The sequence below is a fragment of the Lampris incognitus genome, chromosome 2 (genome assembly GCF_029633865.1).
Source record: "Lampris incognitus isolate fLamInc1 chromosome 2, fLamInc1.hap2, whole genome shotgun sequence".
Lineage (NCBI taxonomy): Eukaryota > Metazoa > Chordata > Actinopteri > Lampriformes > Lampridae > Lampris > Lampris incognitus.
Window position 1 is genome coordinate 39,312,105 of NC_079212.1, and position 25,077 is coordinate 39,337,181.

A 25,077-nucleotide genomic window follows, 5' to 3' on the forward strand; every position below is an offset into this window, starting at 1 on the left:
GACAGACTCCAAGGCCATGCCACGCAGTGTCCTCGTAGGTCGACTTGTCACACCGCTCTGGGGTGATAGGTGGGTACCCATGACTGTTGTCAATCCATCTGACAAAGCCATCACACTGAAAAGGAACTGCAAGTTGGCTGATGTGTTTCCATGCTTGGCGATTGAGGACTTTAATGTTTTCCAGGGACTGCAATCAGTTGCAGGGAGGCATGAGTCCAACACCACAGATAGTGCCTGTCCCCCTGTCCAGCCGGCTAGGAGTTTGTCAGAGCTCGGACTCAGTGACATTGACCTCAGCTCCTGTCAGGTTAGTGAGGCATGCAAGTCCCAGCTCACTCAGCTGCTCACCGAGTACCATGACATCTTCTCCAGGGACTCTCTGGACTGTGGCGAGGTCACAGGATACACACATCGCATCCATCTGGTGGATGAGCGCCCCTTTCGCTTGCCCTACAGGAGGGTTCCCCCAGCCCACTATCAGAAGTTGAGACAAGTTCTCACTGATATGGAGGAGAAAGGGATTATCCGGAAGTCCTCGAGCGCATACGCTTCACCGCTGGTTATGGTATGGAAGAAGGATGGCGGGCTTCGGTTCTGCACTGATTTCAGATGGCTGAATGCTCGGACCTTGAAAGACGCTCATCCCTTGCCACACCAGTCGGACTGTCTTGCCGCGCTGGGTGGTAACTGCCTCTTTAGTACGATGGACCTCACCTCTGGCTTCTTCAACATCCCAATGCATGAAGATGACAAGAAGTACACTGCTTTCACGACTCCCCTTGGGTTGCATGAATACAATCGCATGCCACAGGGCCTTTGTAATAGCCCTGCAGCCTTCATGAGAATGATGATTGGGATCTTTGGGGATCTGAACTTCACGAAGCTTTTGTGCTATCTTGATGATCTTCTTGTCTTCGCGCCGTCAGAGGTTGAGGCTCTGTCGAGGCTCCGCACTGTGTTTCAGAGGTTGAGGGAGAACAACTTGAAACTGGCTCCGAAGAAGTGTCATCTGCTGCAGAAGCGGGTGCGGTTTTTGGGCCACGTGGTTGATGGCGGAGGTGTGTCTGTCGATCCCTCCAAAGTAGAGGTCATCTCCAACATGACAGTGCAGGATCTCATGGAAGGTGATGGGTGCACGCCTTCTGTTCGTAGGATCAAATCTTTCCTTGGTATGGTATTTTACTACCAGCATTTCCTCCCGAACTGCTCCTCCTTGGCTAAGCCCCTGTTCGCCCTTACAGCTGGACAAAAGAGGAGGGGGAGGTCGGCTAAGGATAAGAAGCCCCATGGCAGCTTCCGTAAGCTTACCTCCGCAGACCGGACGGTGGAATGTGGGGAAGCATTTGATCTGTTGAAGACGATGTTACTGGAGTGTGTGGTGCTTGCCCATCCAGACTTTGAGGTGCCTTTCATTTTGTCGGTCGATGCGTCTTTGGACGGACTCGGCGCGGTGCTGTCTCAAGTGCCCCGAGGAGAGTCCAAGGCCAGACATGTTGGTTTTGCAAGCAAGTCCCTCAGTGCCTCACAGCGGAAGTATCCAGCTCATAGACTGGAGTTCATGGCGCTGAAGTGAAGTGTTTGTGAAAAGTTCAGCCACTGGCTGAAGGGTCAAAGCTTCACCGTTTGGACAGATAATAATCCGCTGACTTATCTCCTAACGAAGCCGAAGCTTGACGCGTGTGAGATCCGCTGGGTGTCTAAGTTGGCATCTTACACCTTCGATCTCAAACACCTGCCAGGGAAGAAAAACGTGGTGGCGGATGCATTGAGTCGCGACCCTTTTTCCATGCCCGTCAGTCAGAGGCTACTTAGGGAGCCCTACCCGGCCCTTGTTCAGGAAGCCGACGGGGTTGAGGGGGACTCTGTGCAGGATGTTTTCAGACTCAGTTGCCAGTCCCAAACACTGAGTAGTGCGCGATCTGGGTTTGCTTGTGATGCAGCTGAGGTCAGGGCTTTTTGTCAAGCCAAATGTGACTGGCCTGATGCATCAGTATTCACGGCACTCAGTTTGGTCCAGCACGTTCAGCATCTGTCGGGTGGTCAGGATACACTGCCAATGTTATCCACCGAGGAGCTCAGGTTGAGTCAGGAGCAGGACCCCTGCATCTCCAAGGTGTTGCCCTTTGTCGCTGTTCGGAAGCGGCCATCGAGGCGTGAGAGGCATGGTGCTGACCAGAAGGTCCTCAGGCTGTTGAAACAGTGGGAGAAGTTGGAAGTCAATGATGGTGTCTTGTACAGGGTGACAAAGGACCCAGTGTCCAAGCAGAGGAGGTCTCAGTATGTTTTACCTCTGAGTCTGAAAGACAAGGCACTGTCTGGCATCCACGATCACGCTGGTCATCAGGGCCAGGACCATACTCTCTCTCTTGCAAGGCAGCGTTTTTATTGGCCTGACATGGAGAGGGATATCAGAGCATATGTCAGATGCTGTCGGAGATGTGTGTTTGGGAAGACCCCAGAGCCAGCTGCTTGCGCGCCCCTGGAGAGCATTAAAACCTCCGCACCGATGCAGCTTGTGTGTATGGATTTCTGGTCCGCTGAGGACAGTAAGCAGCGGTCGGTCGATGTCCTAGTGGTTACTGACCACTTCACTAAGCTTGCTCACGCATTCCCCTGCGCCAATCAGACAGCGAAGCAGGTCGCCAAGAAACTCTGGGATCATGTATTCTGTGTTTACGGGTTTCCGGAGAGAATACATTCTGACCAGGGCACAAACTTTGAGAGCAACCTGATTGCAGAGCTTCTCAGGTTGGCGGGTGTAGCGAAGTCCCACACGACGGCCTACCATCCTATGGGTAATGGCGGGACAGAGCGGTTTAATCGCACGATGGGGAATATGCTCCGTTCCCTTCCGCTTCAGCAGAAGCAACAGTGGCCTCAGCAGATCCATTCTCTCACGCTCGCGTACAATGCCACTGTTCACGAGACCACGGGTTACGCACCTTTCTTCCTGATGTATGGGCGTGTCCCAAGACTGCCGGTGGATGTTGTGTTCAGGCAGGTTTTGCATGACCCTCACGTTGTTGATTATGACTCTTATGCTCAGTCTCTGCTTTCCTGTCTAAGGAGTGCAATGGAGATCGCTCAGAAGCACTCCACGGCTGAGCAGCAGCATCAGGCGTGACAGTACAACAGACATGCCAAGGGCACTGTCCTGTCTGTCGGGGATCGTGTTTTGGTTGCGAACCAGAGTGAGCGAGGGAAGAGAAAGTTGGCTGACAAATGGGAGAACGGAGTGTACACGGTTGTCGGTGTCAACCCCAATATCCACGTCTACAAGATTCAGGATGCAGAGGGGCACACCAGGGTGGTGCACAGGAACCGTTTGTTGGAGGTCAACTTCTTGCCCCTTCCTGAGTTAGATCAGGGTGAGGAGTCCAGTACAACCAGTCAGTTGCTTGACTGCGCAGGGTCCGATGAGGAGGACAGTGCAGATGGCCTGACGGTCTCAGGGGATGCAGTGGGGCTAGCAGTCTCATCACTTGGAGACTCACCTAGATCTGAGTGGGCAGAAGCGGAAGAGTTCATTCCGTCTAGTCTGGTAGTCAGTCCTGTGGGGGCCACTGCTCAGTCTCCACCCAACACACACGCACCACACAACACACATGCACCACACATAGAGGCATCACACTCACTCGATGTAGGTGTTATATCTCACACTGATTCGCACACAGGGGCACCACCCTCACTCGATACAGATGTTGCAGCTCGCACTGTCTCACGCACACAAGTAGAGAGCGATGGTCGGGTTAGGACACGCACAGGGAGGGTGGTGAGGTCAGTGAACAGGTTAATAGAATCTATGGCTCAGATGCCATTTCTACGGAGTGTGAGGGTTTGAACTTTGATGGAGGTTGGATTCATTCAAACTAGTTTAATGTGAGTTATTAGGTGTCTATCAGACAGGGTTGTTTTGGGCCAAGTGCATGGTGTGGCGTATCAGGCGTCACATTGATCTAAGGGAATTCTGAGACTTGATCAACCTCATTATTTTCTGGACCTCGTAACCGAGGTAGCTCCTAAGTTGACTGGAGGACTAGGTCCTTCTTTTCACTTGTGCCAGTAGTCAGTGATGGGCTTTTCCTTTCCTCTTTCTCTTTTTATCCTGCTGTCAGGATGTTGGTGAATTTCAGGAGGGGTGAATGTAACCAGGTTAAAATTAATGTTTTTATTTTATTTTGTTTGAGTATGAAATATCACCAAATCCTGTCTGTGTGCTGTTATTTGTGTTTACTACATTTTATTTTATGTCATTATTTACTTTTATGCGTTTTACAACGACCGTCATATACGTGTACTGTCGCTTTAAGAGAGAGGTCTTATGGGTACACGGAAGACGGAACGCGGGAGAGGCCATTTTTGTTTTGTGGGAGGAGTCTCAAGCAGCAATCGAGCCGAGCCACACGTGTTTCTTACCGTGGGACAGTCTTGCTGGTTGAGGAGAACGTAACCTTGAGTATCCCTGTAAGAAGATACTGCAAGCTGTGGGATAAAATACTTGTTTATCCTTTCTTACATCGGAGTCCCGTGGACGGTTTCTACTTCTAACGCACACGAGTGGAGTCCGGGCAGTGGTTGAACTTCGACCCCCACGTCCGTAAGAAAAACCGCTCCCGCTGGAGGACTGGACGGTTGTCGAAGGGTTTGAAACCAAATAAATGGCAAGGTGGGCCAAATAGAGTCCTGTGTGTCCCCGCTCCTTCCTTGATCATGATGATGATGATGAGAGACTGAGGGCCCCCCACAACACCTGGGGCCCCACACAACTAGAACACAACGCAGAGCTACTGATGAGAGTGACGGGCATGCAGCAGGCTGACCAGCATAGAACAGCATAGGACTGCCCCCGTTACACTTTGTATAATATACCCATACTATTTCATTGTGTGAGGTGATTGTGAACCTTAAATTAGAAGGGCATTATTACTAAGAAACTAACTAGACCAAAGCCAGTTAGTCCATGGGTCAGACCAGATATCGATATCACCCAAGGTGACACAACTTCACTGGTGCCATTTTATTTGGTACACTAACAGAAGTAAAATAATACATAATAACCTTTCCAAATGAGCAGCTATTTCATTTTTCTTTCAGGAAACCTGTTTCTGTGCCTCTCACGATTGTGTATTTGCCCAGATTTTTACAAATATAGCATTTCAACACCCCTGGTACTGATTAGCCTAGCTTAAACTCTGGGACAGTTCTTAGTTGGCCAACAACCAAGGATAACCAGTACTGTGTACCTCCATTCATTGTGCTAAGCTAGGCTAACGTGCAGCCAGATAGCTTTCTACTAAACACATATAGAGGAAACTGGTATCTATCTTCTTGTCTCACTCTGGAGAAGATTGTAAGCTAATTTCCCATAATGTTAGCATGTTCTTTTAATGTATATGTTAATATGATTAGTTAAAGTGGCTACGAGGAACTTTCATCTTGTGTTGATTTTAGCGGCCTCATGTGGACAAAATACAGCTGTTGCATAGCAACTAGGTAATGTATCTATTTGTGGCTATGTAAGATAAATAATGGTAATATGACGCTGGTGAAGCAAAGTAAACTTTGTTTTAGTAGTGTTCATACACCTAAGTTACATGTATTTGTTTGTATGTGGCAGGTGAAAACTGACTGAATATGGCCACTGGTGAACAAGCAAGTTTTTACCCAATATCAAAGCGCCCACGGGTGGAGTGCATTATCCACTGTTCTGATGATACAGATAAGCTGGTTTCACTACAAAGTGTCGACTCATGGAGAACTCTGCTCAGGGCAGCTCAGATACGAAATCATGCACCAGTTTTGAAACTGGCAAAAGACATTCCTGAGGGACAGATTCCAGCAATCTACTACCACAGAAAGTGTCGCAGTATCTTCACTATGAAGCAAATTCTTGATGGCCTCCTTGCAAAAGAAAAGAAAAGTTGTGTCTCTGCTGAAGAGAAACAATCTAAGAGAGTAGCTCGACATGCTCCAAGTACATCTAGGACTTATGATGCAGAGTGCATATTTTGTCAGAAAAACAGCAAATATTCCAAGAGACAGAATACGAGAGAAGTACTGGTGCAGTGTCGAGAACTGCGAGCTGATGCAAAGATCAGGAGTGCAGCCACAAAGAAAAGGGACAGCAGAATCCTTGCCATTGTGAGTAGAGACCTTGTAGCAGCTGAAGGGCACTACCACAGGTCATGCTATAGACTTTACACCAAAGAAGAGGTTTCCAAAGGAGAGGTTGCCAGCAATGAAGATGATGATGCTGCAGCCCAGTATGAAGCTGCTGTGAATAAGGCATACAATGAGCTGTTCCTCTTCATCAGGATGGAGCTTTTTGGCAATCCTCAAGTGATGACAATGACTGATCTCTCTTCTAGACTGGTAGCTTCAATGAACTCCCAAGGCATTGCCCAAGTCAAGGAATCAACCAAGAAGCACATAAGGCGAAACCTGGAGAGTGAGTTTGCTGGAGCCTTGCAGATATTCCCTGATGAGAAAGGAAAATTCCTCCTCTATCCCGATAACTTGTCCATGAGGGAACTTGCCAAAGAAAATCAGTCTCTCAAAAGGGAGCTGCAGACCCTGAAAAGTGTCAGTGCACAAGATGTTATAGCCAAAGCAGCTATCAAATTGAGAGCAGACATTAAAAGTCAAGATGTTCCTCAAACCTGGCCGCCTGAAGTCAAACCAGAAGCAGAATGTCCTACCATTCCAGAGTCGCTCATTATCTTCCTGTACTCTCTACTCACAGGCTCAAATGATCCTGATCATGCATCCCAGAGAGTGCAGTGCCTTCTGCAGTCATTTGGCCATGACATAGTATATGCAGTGACATGTGGAAATACCAAGCCTTCCAAGCACATTGTTCTGCCATTCAGTGTCAAATCGTTGACAGGAAATGTAGAGTTGATAAACATCCTCAACCAACTTGGTCACAGTGTGTCCTATTCACAGATGGAAGAGATCAACACTGCCCTGTGTCTCCAGAAACTCTCATCATCAGGGAGTGGCATTGCCCCTCCAGCTAACATCCATCCTGGCATATTCACAACTTTAGCCTGGGACAATATCGACCGTCTTGAAGAAACTGTCAGTGGTGAGGGAACATCTCACAGAGTCAATGGGATTGCTGTGCAAGCAAAGCCAGTCAACCCACTTCCTGTCCAACCCATGCCCACTGTTCCCAAAACAAAGAAGAGAAGCATTGATGGACCCCCACCAATGTTACCAACTTACAATGCTGGACAACGGGTAGGGCCACCACAAAGCAAAAAGTCAGATGCCGATACTGCAGCCAATACTAAGCTTGCCAGAGAGAAAAACCTTCTTTGGGTCCTAGCACGCATGTCACAACAAGAAGAACAGTCAGTCAGCAGCTGGACAGGCTTCAACATCCTGACTCGAGGAGAGATGACGGTCATCCCCGACAATATAGGCTATCTGCCTACCATCAATGCTCCAGCGACACAAATGTCTACTGTCAACGAGGTGCTTAACCAGTCACTGAGCATCATGCAGTGCTTAGGCCTGAGGAAGATTGCCTGTGTCTTTGACCAAGCCCTGTATGCGAAGGCTGTCGAGATCACATGGAAACACCATGACAAGTTCCATGATATCATCGTTAGGCTTGGGGTATTCCACACCATCTGCACACTGCTGGCAATAATAGGAAAGCGTTTCCAAGATGCTGGACTCAAAGACCTCTGCATTGAGTCTGGCATGATTGCAGAAGGCTCAATTGCTGGTGTTATGGATGGCCGCAAGTACAACAGGGCAGTGCGACTACACAAGCTCCTGTATGAGGCTCTCATGCGACTGGTCTTGAATGGTTTCCTGTCCTGGTTGGAAGAAACTCACAGGAATGACATGGTTCACCTGAATGAGACACTGAAGACCATTGACAGCCTTGGGAAATAAGTCTCACAACATGCTTTGAAGGAGGTCCTCGAGAACAGCTCTTGTACACGCATCATGGATCTATTTGAAGTCTACCGTGAGTTCCTTAGAGGTGGAAACGGCAGCCTCTCGAACTTCAACCATGTCCTATTTGGACATGGTTGAAATCTTGTTGGGGCTCATCCGAGCATCCAGAGAGGGAGACTGGATGCTACACTTGGCTAGCATTTGAGCAATGATCCCATGGTGCTTTGCTTATGACAGGATGAATTATGCACGCTACCTCCCCTACTACTACGCCCAGATGTCTGAGCTGCCCATCACACACCCAGATGTGTACACAGAATTCATGGAAGGAGGCTTCTCAGTCCAACTGGGCTCCACCAATCCCTTTGGCCGAATCCCTGTTGACCAAGCTATAGAAGAAACGGTGAACAAAGACACCCAAACAGCTGGAGGGACAAAGGGATTCAGCTTGAAGCCAGGAGCTGTGACCAAATATTATCTCACAGCTGAGTATAGAAGCATGTACCTCAGACAGCTGAGAGACCTGACAGGTCAAGGCAGGTGCAAATGGTCTCATCCAGATCTACAGAGTCCAAGGATCAAGAGAGATGAAGCAGATGTCCAGTCTCTCATGGACCTTATGGAGAATAACTGGCTCAATCCTATGTCCCCTGATGAGATTGGTTTGGTTAGCCTCTCCACTGGCAACATGGCTCCACCTGATGTGACCATAGATCTCTTGAGAGCTCTTGAGAAAGGAGAAGAGGCCTACCAAGCATTCCAGCAAACAAGGTTAGATGCAGACCCACCACCTGTGAAATTCCACGACAAGATGACCAAGCAAAGTCTGAAAACATTCTCCAATGTCAGCACAAAACAAGCTCATGGAAAGAAAGCACAGGATGTGGTTCTGAAGGCAGATAGAAACCTTTTTCAGTCACATGATCCTGGTGGCTGAAAGCAGGAAGGTGAATCTGAAGGATGTCCTTGCCTACCCATTGGGCCCACTACCATGGGCACTGGCAAATGCTGATGGGTCCTTACGAAAAAAAAACAAGGCTGCACTTGCCAGAGAGCTTGAAAAGAATGTATCTCCTGCAGAAGACATCCCAATCCCATCTACTTCCATCGTTGATGGGATGAGCCTGGTCCAAAAAATGAATGGCAACAACAAAACCTTTGCACAGGTGGCAGAGTCAGCCTTGACCCAGGTCCTCCATGAGGGAGCACAGAGTGGGAGGATTGATGTTGTTTTTGATGTCTATCACCAGACTTCGATCAAAGATGCTGAACGACTGAACCGGGGTGGAGACATCACTCTCCAGTACAAGAATCTTGCAGGGGGACACCACGTCCAGCAGTGGAGAAAATTTCTGTGCAGTTCCTCCAACAAGACCAGTCTCATCAAGTTTCTGGTGGAAGAGTGGAAACTCCCACGATACAGAGCTATGCTGCATGGCAAGGTGTTGTACATGACCTGTGAGGAAACCTGCTACAAGTTGACAGAAGATGGGTGTGAGGAAGCAGCAGAACTGCACTCCACACATGAAGAAGCTGACACCCGTCTGCTCCTGCATGCATTGCATGCAGCAAATGCGGGCTCAAAGTCAGTTATCATCACAGCTGAGGACACTGATGTCATGGTGCTTTGTCTTGGCTTCCAGAAGGACATCACCTGTCCCATCTACCAGAAGTGTGGGACTCAGAACCGCACACGGTTTGTCGACATCACCAAACTGGCAAGTTCACTTGGAGACAGCATCTGTGACAGCCTAATTGGCTTACATGCCTTCACAGGCTGCGACACTGTCAGTGCATTCGCTGGTCGAGGGAAGCTGAATGCCCTGAAGATAGTGAGAAAGCACACTTCCTGCCAAGAGACTTTTAGTCAACTGGGACAGACATGGAATGTGAGTGATGAGCTGTTCCAGAAAATTGAGCAGTTCACCTGTCGGATGTATGTTGCTAATAGCAGCACTGCTGAGGTGAACAAACTGCGTTACCAGCTCTTCTGCACCAAAAGGGGAGAGGTTGAGTCCAGCCAGCTGCCACCATGTAGAGACTGTCTCTTTATGCATGTTCAACGAGCCAACTATCAGGCAGCAATATGGAAGTGCTGTCTGCAGGCTAACCCTGTGGTGCCAAGCCCTACTGAGTATGGATGGACAGACGATGAAGGCAAGCTGGCCATTTACTGGATGCGCTCCCCATCTGCACCAGATGTGGTCTTGGAAATGCTAACATGCAAGTGTGTGCATTCATGCAAAATGCCAAGCTGCATGTGCCTGTCAAATGGACTTCCATGCACAGACATGTGCAGGTTACAGACCTGCAGTAACCAAAAACAGCAGGATGGTCCAGAACTGGACTTTGAACTTGGGGAGTCAGATGATGAGAGAAACGAGCAGTTTGATGAATGACAGTGTGATGATTCTGATGGTATTACTGTGGTAGTAGTCTATTGATGCACAGGATGTTGATTCTGGACTTGGTTACCCAGAGCTTGATAACAATAATGTAACCATATTCACATATACCCATTACCCTACCCATTACCATTACATATACCCACTAATGATATGGGATTACATGTATCATTGACTAAGCATATGTAAATGTCAATGTTGTTTAAAATATTAAAATAGTTCATTACCTCACTATGGTATTCATTTTTATCATGTATTTTGATTGTGTATTTAAACAAATGTATAGAGACCAGTTTGTGACCTACCTGGCTTTGGTCTAGTTCTCATTTAAGGCTCACAATCACCTCACACAATGAAATAGTATGGGTATATTATACATTTTCTGAATCTTTACATTCCTGTGAGTATTCCAGTTTTTGTGTTTTGTGTCCCTGATATTCCTAGATGCCACAGGGCTAAAAGAAAGTATATAGTTTAGGCGAAAATTGCAGAAAGATGTGTGTTATTGACGGGTTGAAGAGCTCAAGTGACCTCTATATTTGTGAGAAATATCCACAACAGGGCTTGAATGAAAGCTAAGAAGGTCCCCTTTAAAATGATACCAAAGACAATATTATAGAACATTGAAAAATGTCCTGACCATGAGGCTAAACCAGAATATGCACCAGCGTCTAAAATGCAATTTAGTTTAGCGGGTGGTTAACTTCATGAGCTGATAACTGTGATACAGCTGCCACTCAGGAATGGTTATCATACCAAAATATCATCTACAGACATGGATCCTTTCAAAAATTATAAGTAAGTTTTGCCACCTTGAGTGTACCGAAATATCGTCTGGCCCATGGACTATAACGTGCACGAATAAGTAGACACGTTAGCCCATGGCTAGCGGGTCGGACCCCTTAGTCGACTGGTTAACGTTGTTAACTGCAGCGCGGGAGATACGGGTTCGCGTCCCGGCTATGACGGTCCGGCCGGGCTGACCCCCGAATTCGCTACGATACACTATAATAACCGCTGTTATAAAAACTAACAAAATGCATCCAGTTTCAACAATTATTATTCTGAGAAGGGGTGTGAAAACATATTTAATTGGGCAATGTGTAACCCACTAGGGTTGTGTTGATTGTAGGGTGAGGGTCTGAGCCCATAGGCCGCTGGGTTGTAGCACAGGGGATAGATATCCAGAGTGTACTTATAACTATATAGCTTACTTTCTGAGAGAAGGGGATTAAACCCAGGCTTTATGAGCCTCGGGGAATTAGACTTCAATGCATGTGGCGAGTAAGTACCAACAGATGAGGGAGCATGTGTACAAACGTCAAAGTGATAAGGTCGCCCTCTAGTGGTAGCGTCCCTTCAGCGTGGAATAACGAGTTCTCCGTAGTGAAATTTAAAAAGAAATATCTTATGCGACATTACATGGATAAGACAACGATGCCACTTAGATATGATTTGAATCAACATGTATTGATCCTGATTATCTTTATGCTGTTAGAGATAAACGTTTTATAACATTTTTCGATATAATTTGGACGACCTAATTTCTCATCGTATCTCATACATATGTTGGCGAGTGATAAATTAATAAATGGTACTGTACATTCATCCGTCTCTCAAGGACTAGCGCTCTTCAAGTTCCAACCTTGTCAAAGTCACCAAAGTGTGGACTTGTGAGCAAATTACACTGGGGGATGATTAGGTGGCTAGATGGAGAGAGCCAGGACACATGGGGACCCCTACTCTTTCTGATAAGTGTCATGGGATCTTTAATGACCACAATGAGTTAGGACCTCAGTTTAACATCTAATCTGAAAGACAGCATCTCCTACAGCACAGTTTTGCCTTCACTGCATTGGGGTATTAGGATATATTTTTCTTTAATTAGGACCAGAGGGAAGACTGCCTCCTACTGGCCCCTACTGGCCCACTAGCGCCACTTCCAGCAGCAACTCCGTTTCTCCAGGAGGTCTCCCATCCAAGCCCACACCTGCTTAGCTTCCGTCATTTGGCAGAGCCAGGGCACATGTTGGTATGGCTGCCTTTAAACGTTGAATATATATATATATATATATATATATATATATATATATATATATTATCTGGATGACCTAACTGCTCATCATCTAATAAATGGGTTGGCGAGTGATAAATTCATAAATCGTACTGTACATTCATCATTCAACGACTAGCACACCTCAGGTCCACACCTTGTCAGTGTCACCAAAGTGTGGACTTGGAGGAGGGCCGCAAGGCTTAGGGCGGTACTCGGGACAGGGCCTTGGAATTAAAATGTCCAGGCTACTTCCTCACGGATTATGCAAACAGTAAACCCTATTTTGCTTTGAGTGGATTTTGCAATGATACACTAGAAAAAACAAGATTTTTGTGTTTCACAGTGTGCGGTGGCGTCTGTTACAGTCGTCCCGGTTGCTTAAACACCAGGGCGATAAATCATGTGGGAGCCAAAGAACAGTAAGAGCCCTGACTCACTTTTTAATATAACTAAGTCGTCTGTGTGTGTGTGTGTGTGTGTGTGTGTGTGTGTGTGTGTGTGTGTGTGTGTGTGTGTGTGTTTATTTGTACTGTGACCCATGACTTTGGAAAATCAATAGTTTGGTGTCTCCTCCACATTCCCCCACCTCTTTCTCTCTCACTCTCTCTCCCCCTCCCTCTCTCAGGTCTCTCTTGGTCTTTCGCTCCCTCTCTCTCAGGTCTCTCCAGGGTCTCTTAACATCTGGTCAGCGTTACATGCTGGAGCAATGGCTGCATGATCTGAAATCCTCTCCTTTCCTCCCCTGTACTTGTTGGTCTTACTGGTTTCCAAACCACCAGTAACCAGAGGGAGAGGAGTTGTACTGTGGATGACAGACAGACTTGGAAAGGAGTCAGTTCTCCTGCATAGTGAGGAGCTTTGCAGTGTTTTAATGCAAACGGCCGGGTTTCGGCTGAGACTGTTTCAGGCATCTGGACTCGCAGACACGCAGAAACAACACACGTTAACCCCCCCACAAGCCACACTGAGTGGTGTCAGACTGGTGTTACAGGAGAGTTAGGACTGGGTTATGTGGTAGCCAGTTTTGGGACCTGAGGCAGAGAAGTGCTGAATACTACAAGAGGTTTGAATGACTGTGACATCATTGTACATAGATGTCGTTCCCCGCCCACAATAACAATAAGCTCATTTTGCCCAGTTCAGCACGCACTCTCTCTCTCTCTCTCTCTCTCTCTCTCTCTCTCTCTCTCTCTCTCTCTCTCTCTCTCTCTCTCTCTCTCTCTCTCTCTCTCTCTCTCTCTCTCTCTCTCTCTCTCTTTATCTGTCTGTCTGTCCATCCATCCATCTATCTATCTATCTATCTATCTATCTATCTATCTATCTATCTATCTATCTATCTATCTATCTATCTATCTATCTATCTATCTATCTATCTATCTATCTATCTATCTATCTATCTATCTATCTATCTATCTATCTATCTATCTATCTATCTATCTATCTATCTATCTATCTATCTATCTATCTGTCTGTCTGTCTGTCTGTCTGTCTAGCAATCTATCTGTCTATCTATATGTCTGTCTGTCTGTCTCTCCCTCATTCAGTTCAGTCCAGCTGAAACAGAGAAAAACAAGAATATGGAAATGTCCCAGCAGGGCTTCCACACCAGCACAGACCAGCGCGGAGCTCTCTGTCTGTGTCTGTCTTTCTCTCATTCTCTCTCTGTCTTTTTGTCTCTCTCTCTCACACACACACACATGCACACACACAGACAGACTCAATCACAACCTCCCATTATTTCTGCACTCGTTCCCTCTCTCTAACTCCCCCTCGCTCTCCCCTCTTTAAAACAATGTGTTCTCTCTCTCGGTCTCTCAGCTCTCTCCCCGTCCGGTGTCTCTCCTCTCTTACTCACTGCCCTGTGCAGTGGTCCCCTCCCCGTCCCGTGGCGTGCCATTTGTAATGATATCTGTGCTGTGTTACCATGCCCCCCCTGTCTGTAGTGAGGCAATGAGCCCGGAGACGGATAATATCACCCAGAAGCCACTCTGTCTGTCCTTGCGGGGTGCTGCATCTGTTAAAGGTATGTCAGCGCCGAGACAGCTCCTCTGGCTACAGGCACACGCGTCAGGAAATTTGATGTCTTCAAAAAAAATGAATTTAATGCAACAGCCTACATTCCATTCAACAGATTCACACACACACACACACACACACACACACACACACACACACACACACACACACACACACACACACACACACACACACACACACACACACACCTGTGAGTTTCCCCATTAAACAGCCTTCTGCTGTTGACCACTGGGAGCTGACCAGTAAAACCAAAGTGTCCTAAGCAGCTCCATTAAAGCTACCGAAATGTTAATGCCTTGCTAAAGGGCACTATGATGGTAAAGTGTTCTTTATTGGGTCCCCCCCCACCCACCCCCAACCCACTCAGATTTTCAGAGCTGGTGTATTTCATTCAGCTTCCTACAGTTCTGTATTCTTATCCACAAATGCATGCACGTGCAGACACACACACACACACACACACACACACACACACACACAAACACACACACCTCAAAGTTAATGAAACACTTGCTCTGTATTTTGCCTGCATGTGAGGTCAATAATGCCCAATAATGATGAGGATGATGATGAGGATGAGGATGATGAAAAATAATCATAATTTTTAATTATTTAAAGGAAACGTTTGGCTGGACTTCAACATACTAGGAGGACGGATTGTAACCTGGATTGTGTGACCTGTGTCCCAGCTGTTATCCAAATCCACTTATGTTTCCCCGCATCTTTTCTTTCCTTTCCTTTTTCTCTCTCTCCCTGCTTCAAAAGGGCCACCGTGGTCGAGACGAAGCGTTTGCTTTCGTTTAAAGAACACACCCCTCATCTACACACCCTCCATCTACACACCCCTCATCTACACACCCCTCATCTACACACCCCTCATCTACACACCCCTCATCTACACCGAAGGCGCGTTAAGACACGAAGCAGCCCCTGCAGCTTACTGCCAGACTCCGTTCATTCTCTTTGAGAGCAGGCAACCCGGGACAGGGGGCACTTTCGCCCTGGGTGGGGCGGCGACCTGTGAGACGCTATTTGATAAAACATGGAATATAAAGATTGAAGCGAGTTTAACAATAAATACGATGTGACTTTTTAAATTATGTTGTCAGCTAAAATGCTGTAAGCGCATCTACTTGGTGCAATCAACAAACCACAGACAGCTTCTTGGTGCAATCACCGAACCACAGACAGCTTCTTGGTGCAATCACCGAACCACCGGGGCTTTCCACAGAAAACCAGGAAGAAGAACATCAGTCAACGCTGCACCATAGCTACATGTGTTTTACAACCAGATGGCCATGGACACTGATTGATAGTGAAACAAAAGCAAGTTTAGGGTTTCATGCTCCTTTACAACTCAGACACAAAACTGTTTTAAGCATTATCCAATTTAAAGAATAACCCAAAACCATTAAAGAGCTGTTTGCTCAGCATTTAACAGATAACCGTTAAAAGTGCCATTTTGTGGACATTAGCTCCAACCCCTTCCCAGAACCAGAAGTGTGTGCAATTCTTTTAGTATGGGGTTGTCAAAGCCGAAATTGTACCCCTAACCCTGGCAGTGTCAGCGCCTTGCCCTGTGCCTACGGATCTGGACGGGGAACAGGAACTCGTACCCTGGCCCGGTGAGAGGCCTGCCTCCCTCCTGCAGCCTGGCCTCAAAACAAACATGTTGGAGCGGGTCACATCGATAAGGGAAGTATGCTGGTTCTCCTTCGTGGCCGAGAGAAGCTCACCTGAGTCGACTCCGTGTCTCTCCGGCACGTCAAGTCAAGCCCGTTTTATTTGCGTAGCCCTGAATCACAATTATGTCCCAGGACGCTTTACAGTAAAGTACAACACTGAACATACCGTAAGTGGGAAACCCTGCCCAACATGAAGCCCGGGCTGGTTAAACCTTCTATGATCATTTGAAAATGGCCCCAACTGGTCACAAATTGCCTGGTCGTCATCCCTGGTCGTCTCAACAGGGACATGAGCAGAAACAAACACATTAATGGAGCTTAACCGGGCAATAACAGGACCCTCAAACCTTTTATTAAACAAGCATTAGCCAGAAAGACATTTCAATCCTGCCTCTTCATCCCCCGAAGACTCAGACGACCACTTGACAGTCTCTCTGTCATCCACCAAGCCACACCAGCCCATCCCAACACTGACAGGGGACAGGACAGACAGAGAGACGGACAGAAAAACTGACAAACAGACACAGACACAGACAGAAAAACTGACAGACAGACAAAAACTGACAGACAGACAGACAGACAGACAGACAGACAGACAGACAGACAGACAAAAACTGACAGAAAGACAGACAGAGAAACGGACACAGACAGACAGAAAAACTGACAGACAGACAGACAGACAGACAAAAACTGACAGACAGACAGACAGACAGCAAAACAGACAGACTGACGATGGACAGACAGACAGAAAACTGACAGACAGACACACATACATATACACAGACAGACAGAAAAATTGACAAGACAGACAAACACACAGACAGAAGGACAGCCAGGAAAACTGACAGACAGACATACAGACAGAAAAACTGACAGACACACGGCAAGAACAACTGACAGACAGACAGATACACATAGACAGACAGACAGACAGACACACACACACAGCTAGAAAAACTGACACACACACACACACACACACACACACACACACACACACTGACAGACAGACAGACAGACAGTAAGAAAAACTGACAGACACACAGACACAGAAAGATGGAAGGACAGACAGAAAAACTGACAGGAAGACAGACACACAGATGACAGATGGACAGACAGACAGCAAGAAAAACTGACAGACAGATAGACAGACACAGAAAAAACTGACTGACATGCAGACAGTCAGAAATACAGACAGACACACAGACAGGCAGACAGACACAGAAAAACTGACAGACAGAGACAGGCAGACATGCAGATACACACACACACACACGCACACACACACACACACACACACACACACACACACACACACACACACACACACACACACACACAGACAGACCGACCGACCGACAGACAGACAGACAGTGAAAGCGATAGAGAAACATTTCCGAACATTGGACTTTTATAAGGAACTTGAAGTTAAAGAGGTGACCAGGCACAGATCTCTCTAATCCAGATCATCTGCTGCATTCTTTCCTGGATTATAAGAGTTATCTTGTCATGTCCTCTAATTGTCTCAGTCGCCTATCCTCTCTGTCTCCTTTCTTTACTTCCCTCTCTTCATCTGCTCCGCTTCACCTGCCTGTCCACTCCACCTCCTATGCTCCTCTCATCTCTCTCTTCTTGTGTCTCTGCTTCTTTAATCCCTCACTCCTTTCTGATTTTACCATTTAGAACAAGGTTTCCATTCAACCATCCATCCATCCATTCATTTAATCCATCCTAACATGTGCCCATTATCATTATTTAAACACAGAGCCATTCACAGACACAATTTGGTTAAATTGAATGTGGTCACCCTGTTCTCTATCCGTTAGCTTCAACCAAAACTACTTTCATCGAAACAGTTCATGCCATACGTCTAATTTTCTAAACACTAGCTGTCCTCGCAGACTTAGACTGCCGTATTATACAAAGTGTGCTATTATTTCCCATGAACCTTGGCTGGTCGTTTTGCATAATTTTTCTGTGGCAACGTCTGTGGTAATCAGGAAGCTTGAACTTCATTGTTTTCAACTGTTTTTTTTTATTCCTACGCCAGTCTTCTTCTGCGTGGGAAACTTCTTGGACAGCACAGATGTGTTGGTACAGCCTGTTGTGGGTGCTGGGGAGGGTGACTTCCAGTCAACTGAGTCTTAAATGCTCAGCATTCTTCAGACCAACTGAGTCATAGGCTACAACACTGCACGAACACATTGGACCACAAGCCATTTATATTATCTCTGAACTAACGTCATCTGTGAGTCATACGTCATCATGCACGTCTGGGCTCCCCCCCCCATCTTCTCCCTCCATGAAGTCACTGATGTCTGGGTGTCTTTTCTAATTGCCACAAGAAGAGTCAAACACGGATACTCCGAGTTTAAGTTTAGTTATTCATGATGAGCAGTGAGTGGATTACATGGTGGTAGAAGTAGTTGCGTGTAGGGCGAACAAAATTAGTAGAGCCCTTGAATTTTCTCACCTGGTCATACCTGCCCAACTGCTGTGAAAAGTCGGTGTAAACTTCAGAATGTCAGTTTTGGTAAATGATGAGTACTTTTGGACACAGATTTCTCCAGTCCCACCTGTGGGAAGCTATTTGACACTATCTGACGTTTTGAAAATTTTCCTACTTGTGTCCTTAACTGGAGTCCCTCTGTATTTGACAACAATTAAATACCTGCAACAAACAACATATAATGTAAAACAGTGTTTCACTGTCTTAAGGTGACAGTTTTCCTGAAAATGGCACTCTCCTCGCAAATAACAAGACAGATGATAGTGTTATTCAAGCAGAGGGTTTTGTAAACTGTAGGACTGTGTCAAATTGTGTACTTCTGTACTCACACTTGCTATTTTTTCATAAAAAAAATTTTTTTTTGATCACTTGCTATTTTGAGGGCACAAGTGCATGCAGTGCACTATGAGTACCCAGATGATGCACTCACTTCTCTCTTTTTTTTTTTAAACACATTTCATTTATAAATCATCACCAATATATACAGATATATATGCCAGGGGTTATAAGATAAATCAAATATTAAAAAATGAAAGAAAAATTAATATTAAAAAAGATTTAAAAAATAAAATAAAGAGAGGTTCAGCAGTTCAGAGTTCAGACAGTTATGTCGAGTTTTTAAGGCTTTGGGGTTTGTAGGGGGCTGAATAGTTTGTATGTATTGTTGCGCTTAATTTGTAAAAAAAATTGAATAAAGGTTTTCTGTTAGAAAATTTACTTTGTGAATGTGAAATTCTGCCAAACGGTCGCCATCTTGGCTACGTAGCGGAAGGGGAGGGGCCAGCAACCCATTTTCAAAGTTGTGAAAATGGCGGCCGAAGAAGTTGCGGCTGTTGCGATCTTTTTTTTTCTTTCCAATTCGTTTCCCAATTCGTTTCTGATACCCCCCTTTTCTTTATTTATTGCAAAACGGAACAATAATAAACGTCAATAGACATATATGCCAAGGGTTGCGGGGTAAGTAGATGGTATGCTTTGGGGTTTGCAGAGTGCTTAATAGTTAGCTGTTGCGACTGCTGCGGTGAACACAACACTATACAAATGTAAGTTATACATGTGAATTGAATTAAAAGTCAAGCGAGCAAACAAGCCAGCAGATATTTTGGCGGGTAACAATTGCAGTCAAATGTCGGCGAAAGGCGATGATGATGAAGACGAAGTAGAAGCAGAAGAGGAGGAGGAGGAGGAGACAACACTATCCTGTCAAGATTCACGCACTACGCAAGTAAGAAAGAAGAAAGCCAATTTATTCAGTCATTGTATTCTCACAACGAATTTGTTCTCTGCATTTAACCCATCCTGTTGTATAGGAGCAGTGGGCAGCTGCAGCGCCCGGGGCCCAACTCCAATTCTTTCCATTGCCTTGCTCAGGGGCACAGACAGGAGTATTAACCCTAACAAGCATGTCTTTTTGATGGTGGGAGGAAACCAGAGCACCCGGAAGAAACCCATGCAGACACGGGGAGAACATGCAAACTCCACACAGAAAGGATCTGGGATGGCCTGGGATCGAACCCAGGACCTTCTTGCTGTGAGGCAACACCTTGATGCCCCAAGAAAGTACATAGTGCACACAGTGTACCACATGAAAGTGCACTAATGGAGGTTACTGAAATGAGACAGACTGTAGGTGTCTTACCAGTGGCAGCATGGCCGATGCGCTGGGGGAAACCTGCCCTCTGTAATAGTTGTGAAGCTCCACTATCAGCTCTTCCTGCTCTTCATTCAAAGAGCCCCAGGATCCAGGAACCGCCAGGGCCCACATCAGTAGCTGTGCCCAGATGAGGGCTCCTGTCAGTGGGAAGAGACAGCAGTTAGACCCCCTCCAAAGCCGGTAGTTCCTGTTCAGGGGCTTGTCCTGGGAGTCGACCCCAAAATAGCGGCAGGTTTCTGGGAACTCTGTCGTCGAGTTGGGCTCTCCTGCTGGGTGCGGACACCCCGAGGCTCGAAGCGAGTAAGCTGTTGCATGATGGAATGTAGATCCTAAAAAATGTCTCCTTTAGTGATTGCTGCACGCTCAGAGTCCAGTGCAATGTGTGTGTATGTTTGAGTGTGTTGTCAGAGTTATAAATGTCTCTGCATGTGTGTTTTTGTGTGTGAGTGTGCGTGCATTTATGTGCGTGTGTGCATGTGTGTGTATATGAGTGTGAGAGTGTGTGTGTGTACGTGTATCTTTATCTTGTAGGTCAGCGGTGATGCGTGTGAGGGAATCTGTGTTGTACAGTGTGCTGGTGTGAGTGTGTATGTGTGTGTGTATTTTAGAGTGTGTTCCCTCCTCTGTGCTTCTCTCTCTCAGCTCTGCCGATCTGCCTCTATGACTCTGCTATAAGAGAGCGAGGATCCTCCCACCCACCCACACACACACACACACACACACACACACACACACACATTACAACTGCACTGGCTGGTACGCAAAAAAACAACTACCCCCCCACCCCCGTCACCCACTTTTTCTCTCCCTTCCTCACCCCTTCTTCTCTTAATTTGTCTCTCTGTGAATTTGCTCTGAATCTGTACTCCTGTCTCTTTCTCTCTGTCTCTGCTGATCAAGGTTTTCAGTTTTTGTTTTTGTTTTTTTTACAATGACATGTTAGGATGTTTGGTTTGTTCTGTTTCGATCTGGTCTGGTATACCAGCAAAAGAATAAGCATCGAACTCTCCTTAATTAAACATTTAAACACTTGAAGTCTGCTCTCGTTTGTGTGTGTGTGTGTGTATGTGTGTCTGTGTGTGTGGTGTGTGTGTGTGTGTGTGTGTGCATACGGTATACATGACAGGGTCAGCATACAGATTTGCCCTGTCCCCCCATAACCTGTAAACATGAGCATGGTGTTAAGGAGCAAATGGTGACCCGGTGGATTGTGTTTCATACCACAGAGTCATATTTACCCTGTCTGCTTCCTTCTATACACCCACTCTCGACATGTCTCTCTCTCTCTCTCTCTCTCTCTCTCTCCTCTCTCTCTCTCTCTCTCTCTCTCTCTCTCTCTCTCTCTCTCTCTCTCTCTCTCTCTCTCTCTCTCTCTCTCTCTCTCTCTCTCTCTCTCTCTCTCTCTCTCTCTCTCTCTCTCTCTCTCTCTCTCTCTCTCTCTCTCTCTCTCTCTCTCTCTCTCTCTCTCTCTCTCTCTCTCTCTCTCTCTCTCTCTCCTCTCTCTCCTCTCTCTCTCTCTCTCTCTCTCTATCCCCCGGTCATCACATTCTCTTCATTCACACTGGAAGTCTCGGATTTGCTGTTTCACTTTCGAGTCCCATCTCCTCTTTCTTGCTGTCTCTCTATCTCTCTGTGAGCACTGGTACAGCTGAGGAATGTGTTGTATGCTGTAATAAGAGCCTTGGGGTACTGATGGGTGGGTATGCTGTGCTTGTGCTGTGCTGTGTGTTATGATGTGCTTGGCTGAGTTTGAATTTTAAAACAACGAAAACACAAATTATATCCCCCGTCTCTGTTTTCTGCCCCTCTCCTCTGCACTGAATAGTTCCTTCTATCTGTCTGAAATTGAAGCATCGTGACAGTACGAGGTTGGACTAGTCAGTCAGTCAGTCTCTCCGGCTGCTGTGGTTTTACTGGGACATCTGGAATACTGACGGGGGACATTCTAGAGTGTAAAACAACTTCTGGCACACGGGAAGGTCCCGGGTCGGACTCAAAGTAGACCCTGCCAACATAGTGTTATTGTAGCGAGGCTCGATTCAAGTTTAGTGGGATGGAGCATTGCACCTGACGGGTGAGAGGAGAGGAGAGGAGATGGAAGAAGAGTGAAAGGGAGGTAAAGAAGAGAAATAGCAGCGAGATGGAGGGAAGGTTGTGGGTTTTTTCTCTCTCCATAGGTTTGCTGTAGGAGAGCTGAAGGTTCTGCAGGACTGATGTGATGGGCTGTGTCTTCCCTGTAGTCAGTGTTGAGACATGTTCTACCAATGCTCCATCCAGTCCATGAAATCCATCCTCCCGCTCTTTTGCTGGGAAATACTCCACACTTCACAGCTGGCTGTTAATGCATGGAGGGGCCGGCCGAGGGTATGGACACACATGCATGAGCACACACATGCATGAGCACACACACGCGCACACACACACACACACACACACACACGTGTGACCGTACCGCACACAAAAGAAATCAACACAGACACATATTAATGGACACTCATACAGACACTGAAACACATGAGCGCACAGACAAATGTACACTTTTAATTTTTTCTCATGCACACACATGTACAGGTCTATACATCATGTGAATACTATGTGATTGTTTGTCAGGCCAATAGCAACCCAGCCCATATGATTCTGTCGTCGTTGACTGTTGGCTAATAGCTTGCAGATGAGCCTGGCTGTGTGTGTGTGTGTGGGGTGGGGTGGAGGGTGGGGGGATGTATTGTTCTGGGTGTGGACCCTCTTAGCCTCTCAGAGTATGATTAGCTGTGGGACCTTGGGCCAAATCTCTCATTCTGCGTGTCTCTCTCCCTATGTTAGTCTCCCCCTCTCTGTTTTCTTTTTTCAGTTTTAATGTGTTTCATTGGCATGATATATACATTATTAACATGTATTTTTTAGCATGCCGATATTTTATGTTGTATGTTTTTCTGTCTTCTCAGCTGTTGCATAATGTGTGTGTGCGTGTGTGTTGGGGGGAATCTTTGTGTGTGTATGTGTTTCACCGTGTGTATGGCATCTGACGGTAGATGTTTATAACAGCCTGTGTTTTTGAGACTGTATGTGTGTGTTCGTGCTTTATGTCCAAAGTACGCTCATCATCTGTTCCTAGACACACCATAGGACCACTCCTTACTGCACGTGCTCAGTGATGATGTCATCAGTACAGGAAGTAAAAGACCGCTCCTTGGAGAACCGGGTCAGACCCTGGTCGACACAGTGTGAGAATGGACTCATGCAGAAATAAAACGGTCTGATTCTGAACCCTAACCAGTGCAAACAGAGATTCAGGGGTCAGAACACTGGTCTTGTATACCAGTTCACTTCTTTTTTTTCCTCATATTTGCTTGTTAGATTTTCAACAACACACAAATGCCAAAAAAAGTTTTAATATCGTGTCAAGCATAACACACATCAAGAGAAGCAGAACATGTATGTAGAACGCAGTGCAAGTACTTGAAAATGCAGTAAAAGACACAACTAACATCAAAAGAAAACAAAAATAGACAAAAAACAAAACAAAAAAAAACTGTCCAGCCATCCAAATTAATAATAATGCAAATTGCATTATTCAAACCACTTATCCTGTTCTCAGGGTTGTGGGGATGCTGAAGCCTATCCCAGCAATTATTGGGTGGCAGGCAGGGAGACACCCTGGACAGACCGCCAGGCCATCACAGCGTCATCACATATGATGACGTTGGTCATCATATAAAAATTCAAGGAAAAAGAATTCACATGATGGTAAAAATTACATTCCATACACCACCAAAGGTACGTTAGGGTGGTTACAAATATTCAATTAAAGCTGTTGCTCCGGAATAGCAGCAAACACCAAACCCTCAGCATGTGCAAATAAATAAAGGATCCCGTGTTTTATTGAATTTGGCAAGAAAACCATTTATAGAACACCTAATCTTTTCTATTTAACAAAGTACAAGATGTCTTTGATCCATAAAGAATGACAGGGGAGTGCAAGTGATTTCCACCTCAGTAAAATCAGATGTCTGGCTAATAAGGTAACAAATGCTACAAAGTCTGCCTTATATTTTGGAAGCAGAAGGGTGGGAGGTGGAAACCCAAACAATGCTGTGATTGCTGTTGGTTCAAATCGAGTCTTAATACAATCTGAAATTGAGTTCAAGATTTCTCGCCAATAGATGTGTAAGGAAGGGCATAACCAAAACATATGGATGTGGGCAGTGGAGGCTTGGCGGAATCTATCATACATAGGGTCAACATCATTATAAATCATTGAAAGCTTGGCTTTGTTGAACTGTGTACAGTGAAGGATTTTGCACTGGGTCAGACTATGTCTAGCACAGAGATGAGGGGTGAACCTGATGCAGAATGACATCCCACAACTCCTCTGAGATCTTCTCCCAGAGCCTCCTCCCATTGAGTTTTTGTTATGTAAGAGGCTAGACGCAATGAGTGGATAAAATTATACAGACGTGAGATCATACCCTTTATGAAAGGAAATTGGGTTAAGAGATAGCCAATAGGTGAGGCCTCTGGGAGATTGGGAAAACGGGAGCTAAAATTACAAACAAAGCTGTGGAGCTGTAGGTAAAAAGGGAACTTCTCAGAGAGCTGCTGAAAGTATTGTAAATATATAGGTCGCTAAATATCAAGGAGAAAGCTCTATCAATCAGAGTGGGCTGAAAAACCAGATTAGCTGATATAGGAGCAATGAAAGAAAAGGTCTATAGACCAAAATGGTGTCGGAATTGCTTCCAGATCATCAAAGTAGACTTAACTTAGGCATTTTAAGAATAAAGAGAGTGAGAAATTTTAAGGGAAAATGAGTAAGG

At 46.0% G+C, this 25,077-nt stretch overlaps 1 protein-coding gene across 1 annotated transcript in view; it reads right to left on the minus strand.

Moving 5' to 3' along the window:
* The window catches only part of LOC130129971 (peptidase inhibitor 16-like), a 60,644-nt gene that overhangs the window by 11,880 nt on the left and 23,687 nt on the right, over window positions 1-25,077 (minus strand). The window contains exons 3-4 of the mRNA XM_056299682.1: window positions 22,035-22,095; window positions 20,246-20,565 (exon numbers count right to left, since the gene is read on the minus strand). Coding sequence (XP_056155657.1) covers window positions 20,246-20,565; window positions 22,035-22,095 — 381 coding nt within the window. The remainder of the gene's footprint in view (window positions 1-20,245; window positions 20,566-22,034; window positions 22,096-25,077) is intronic.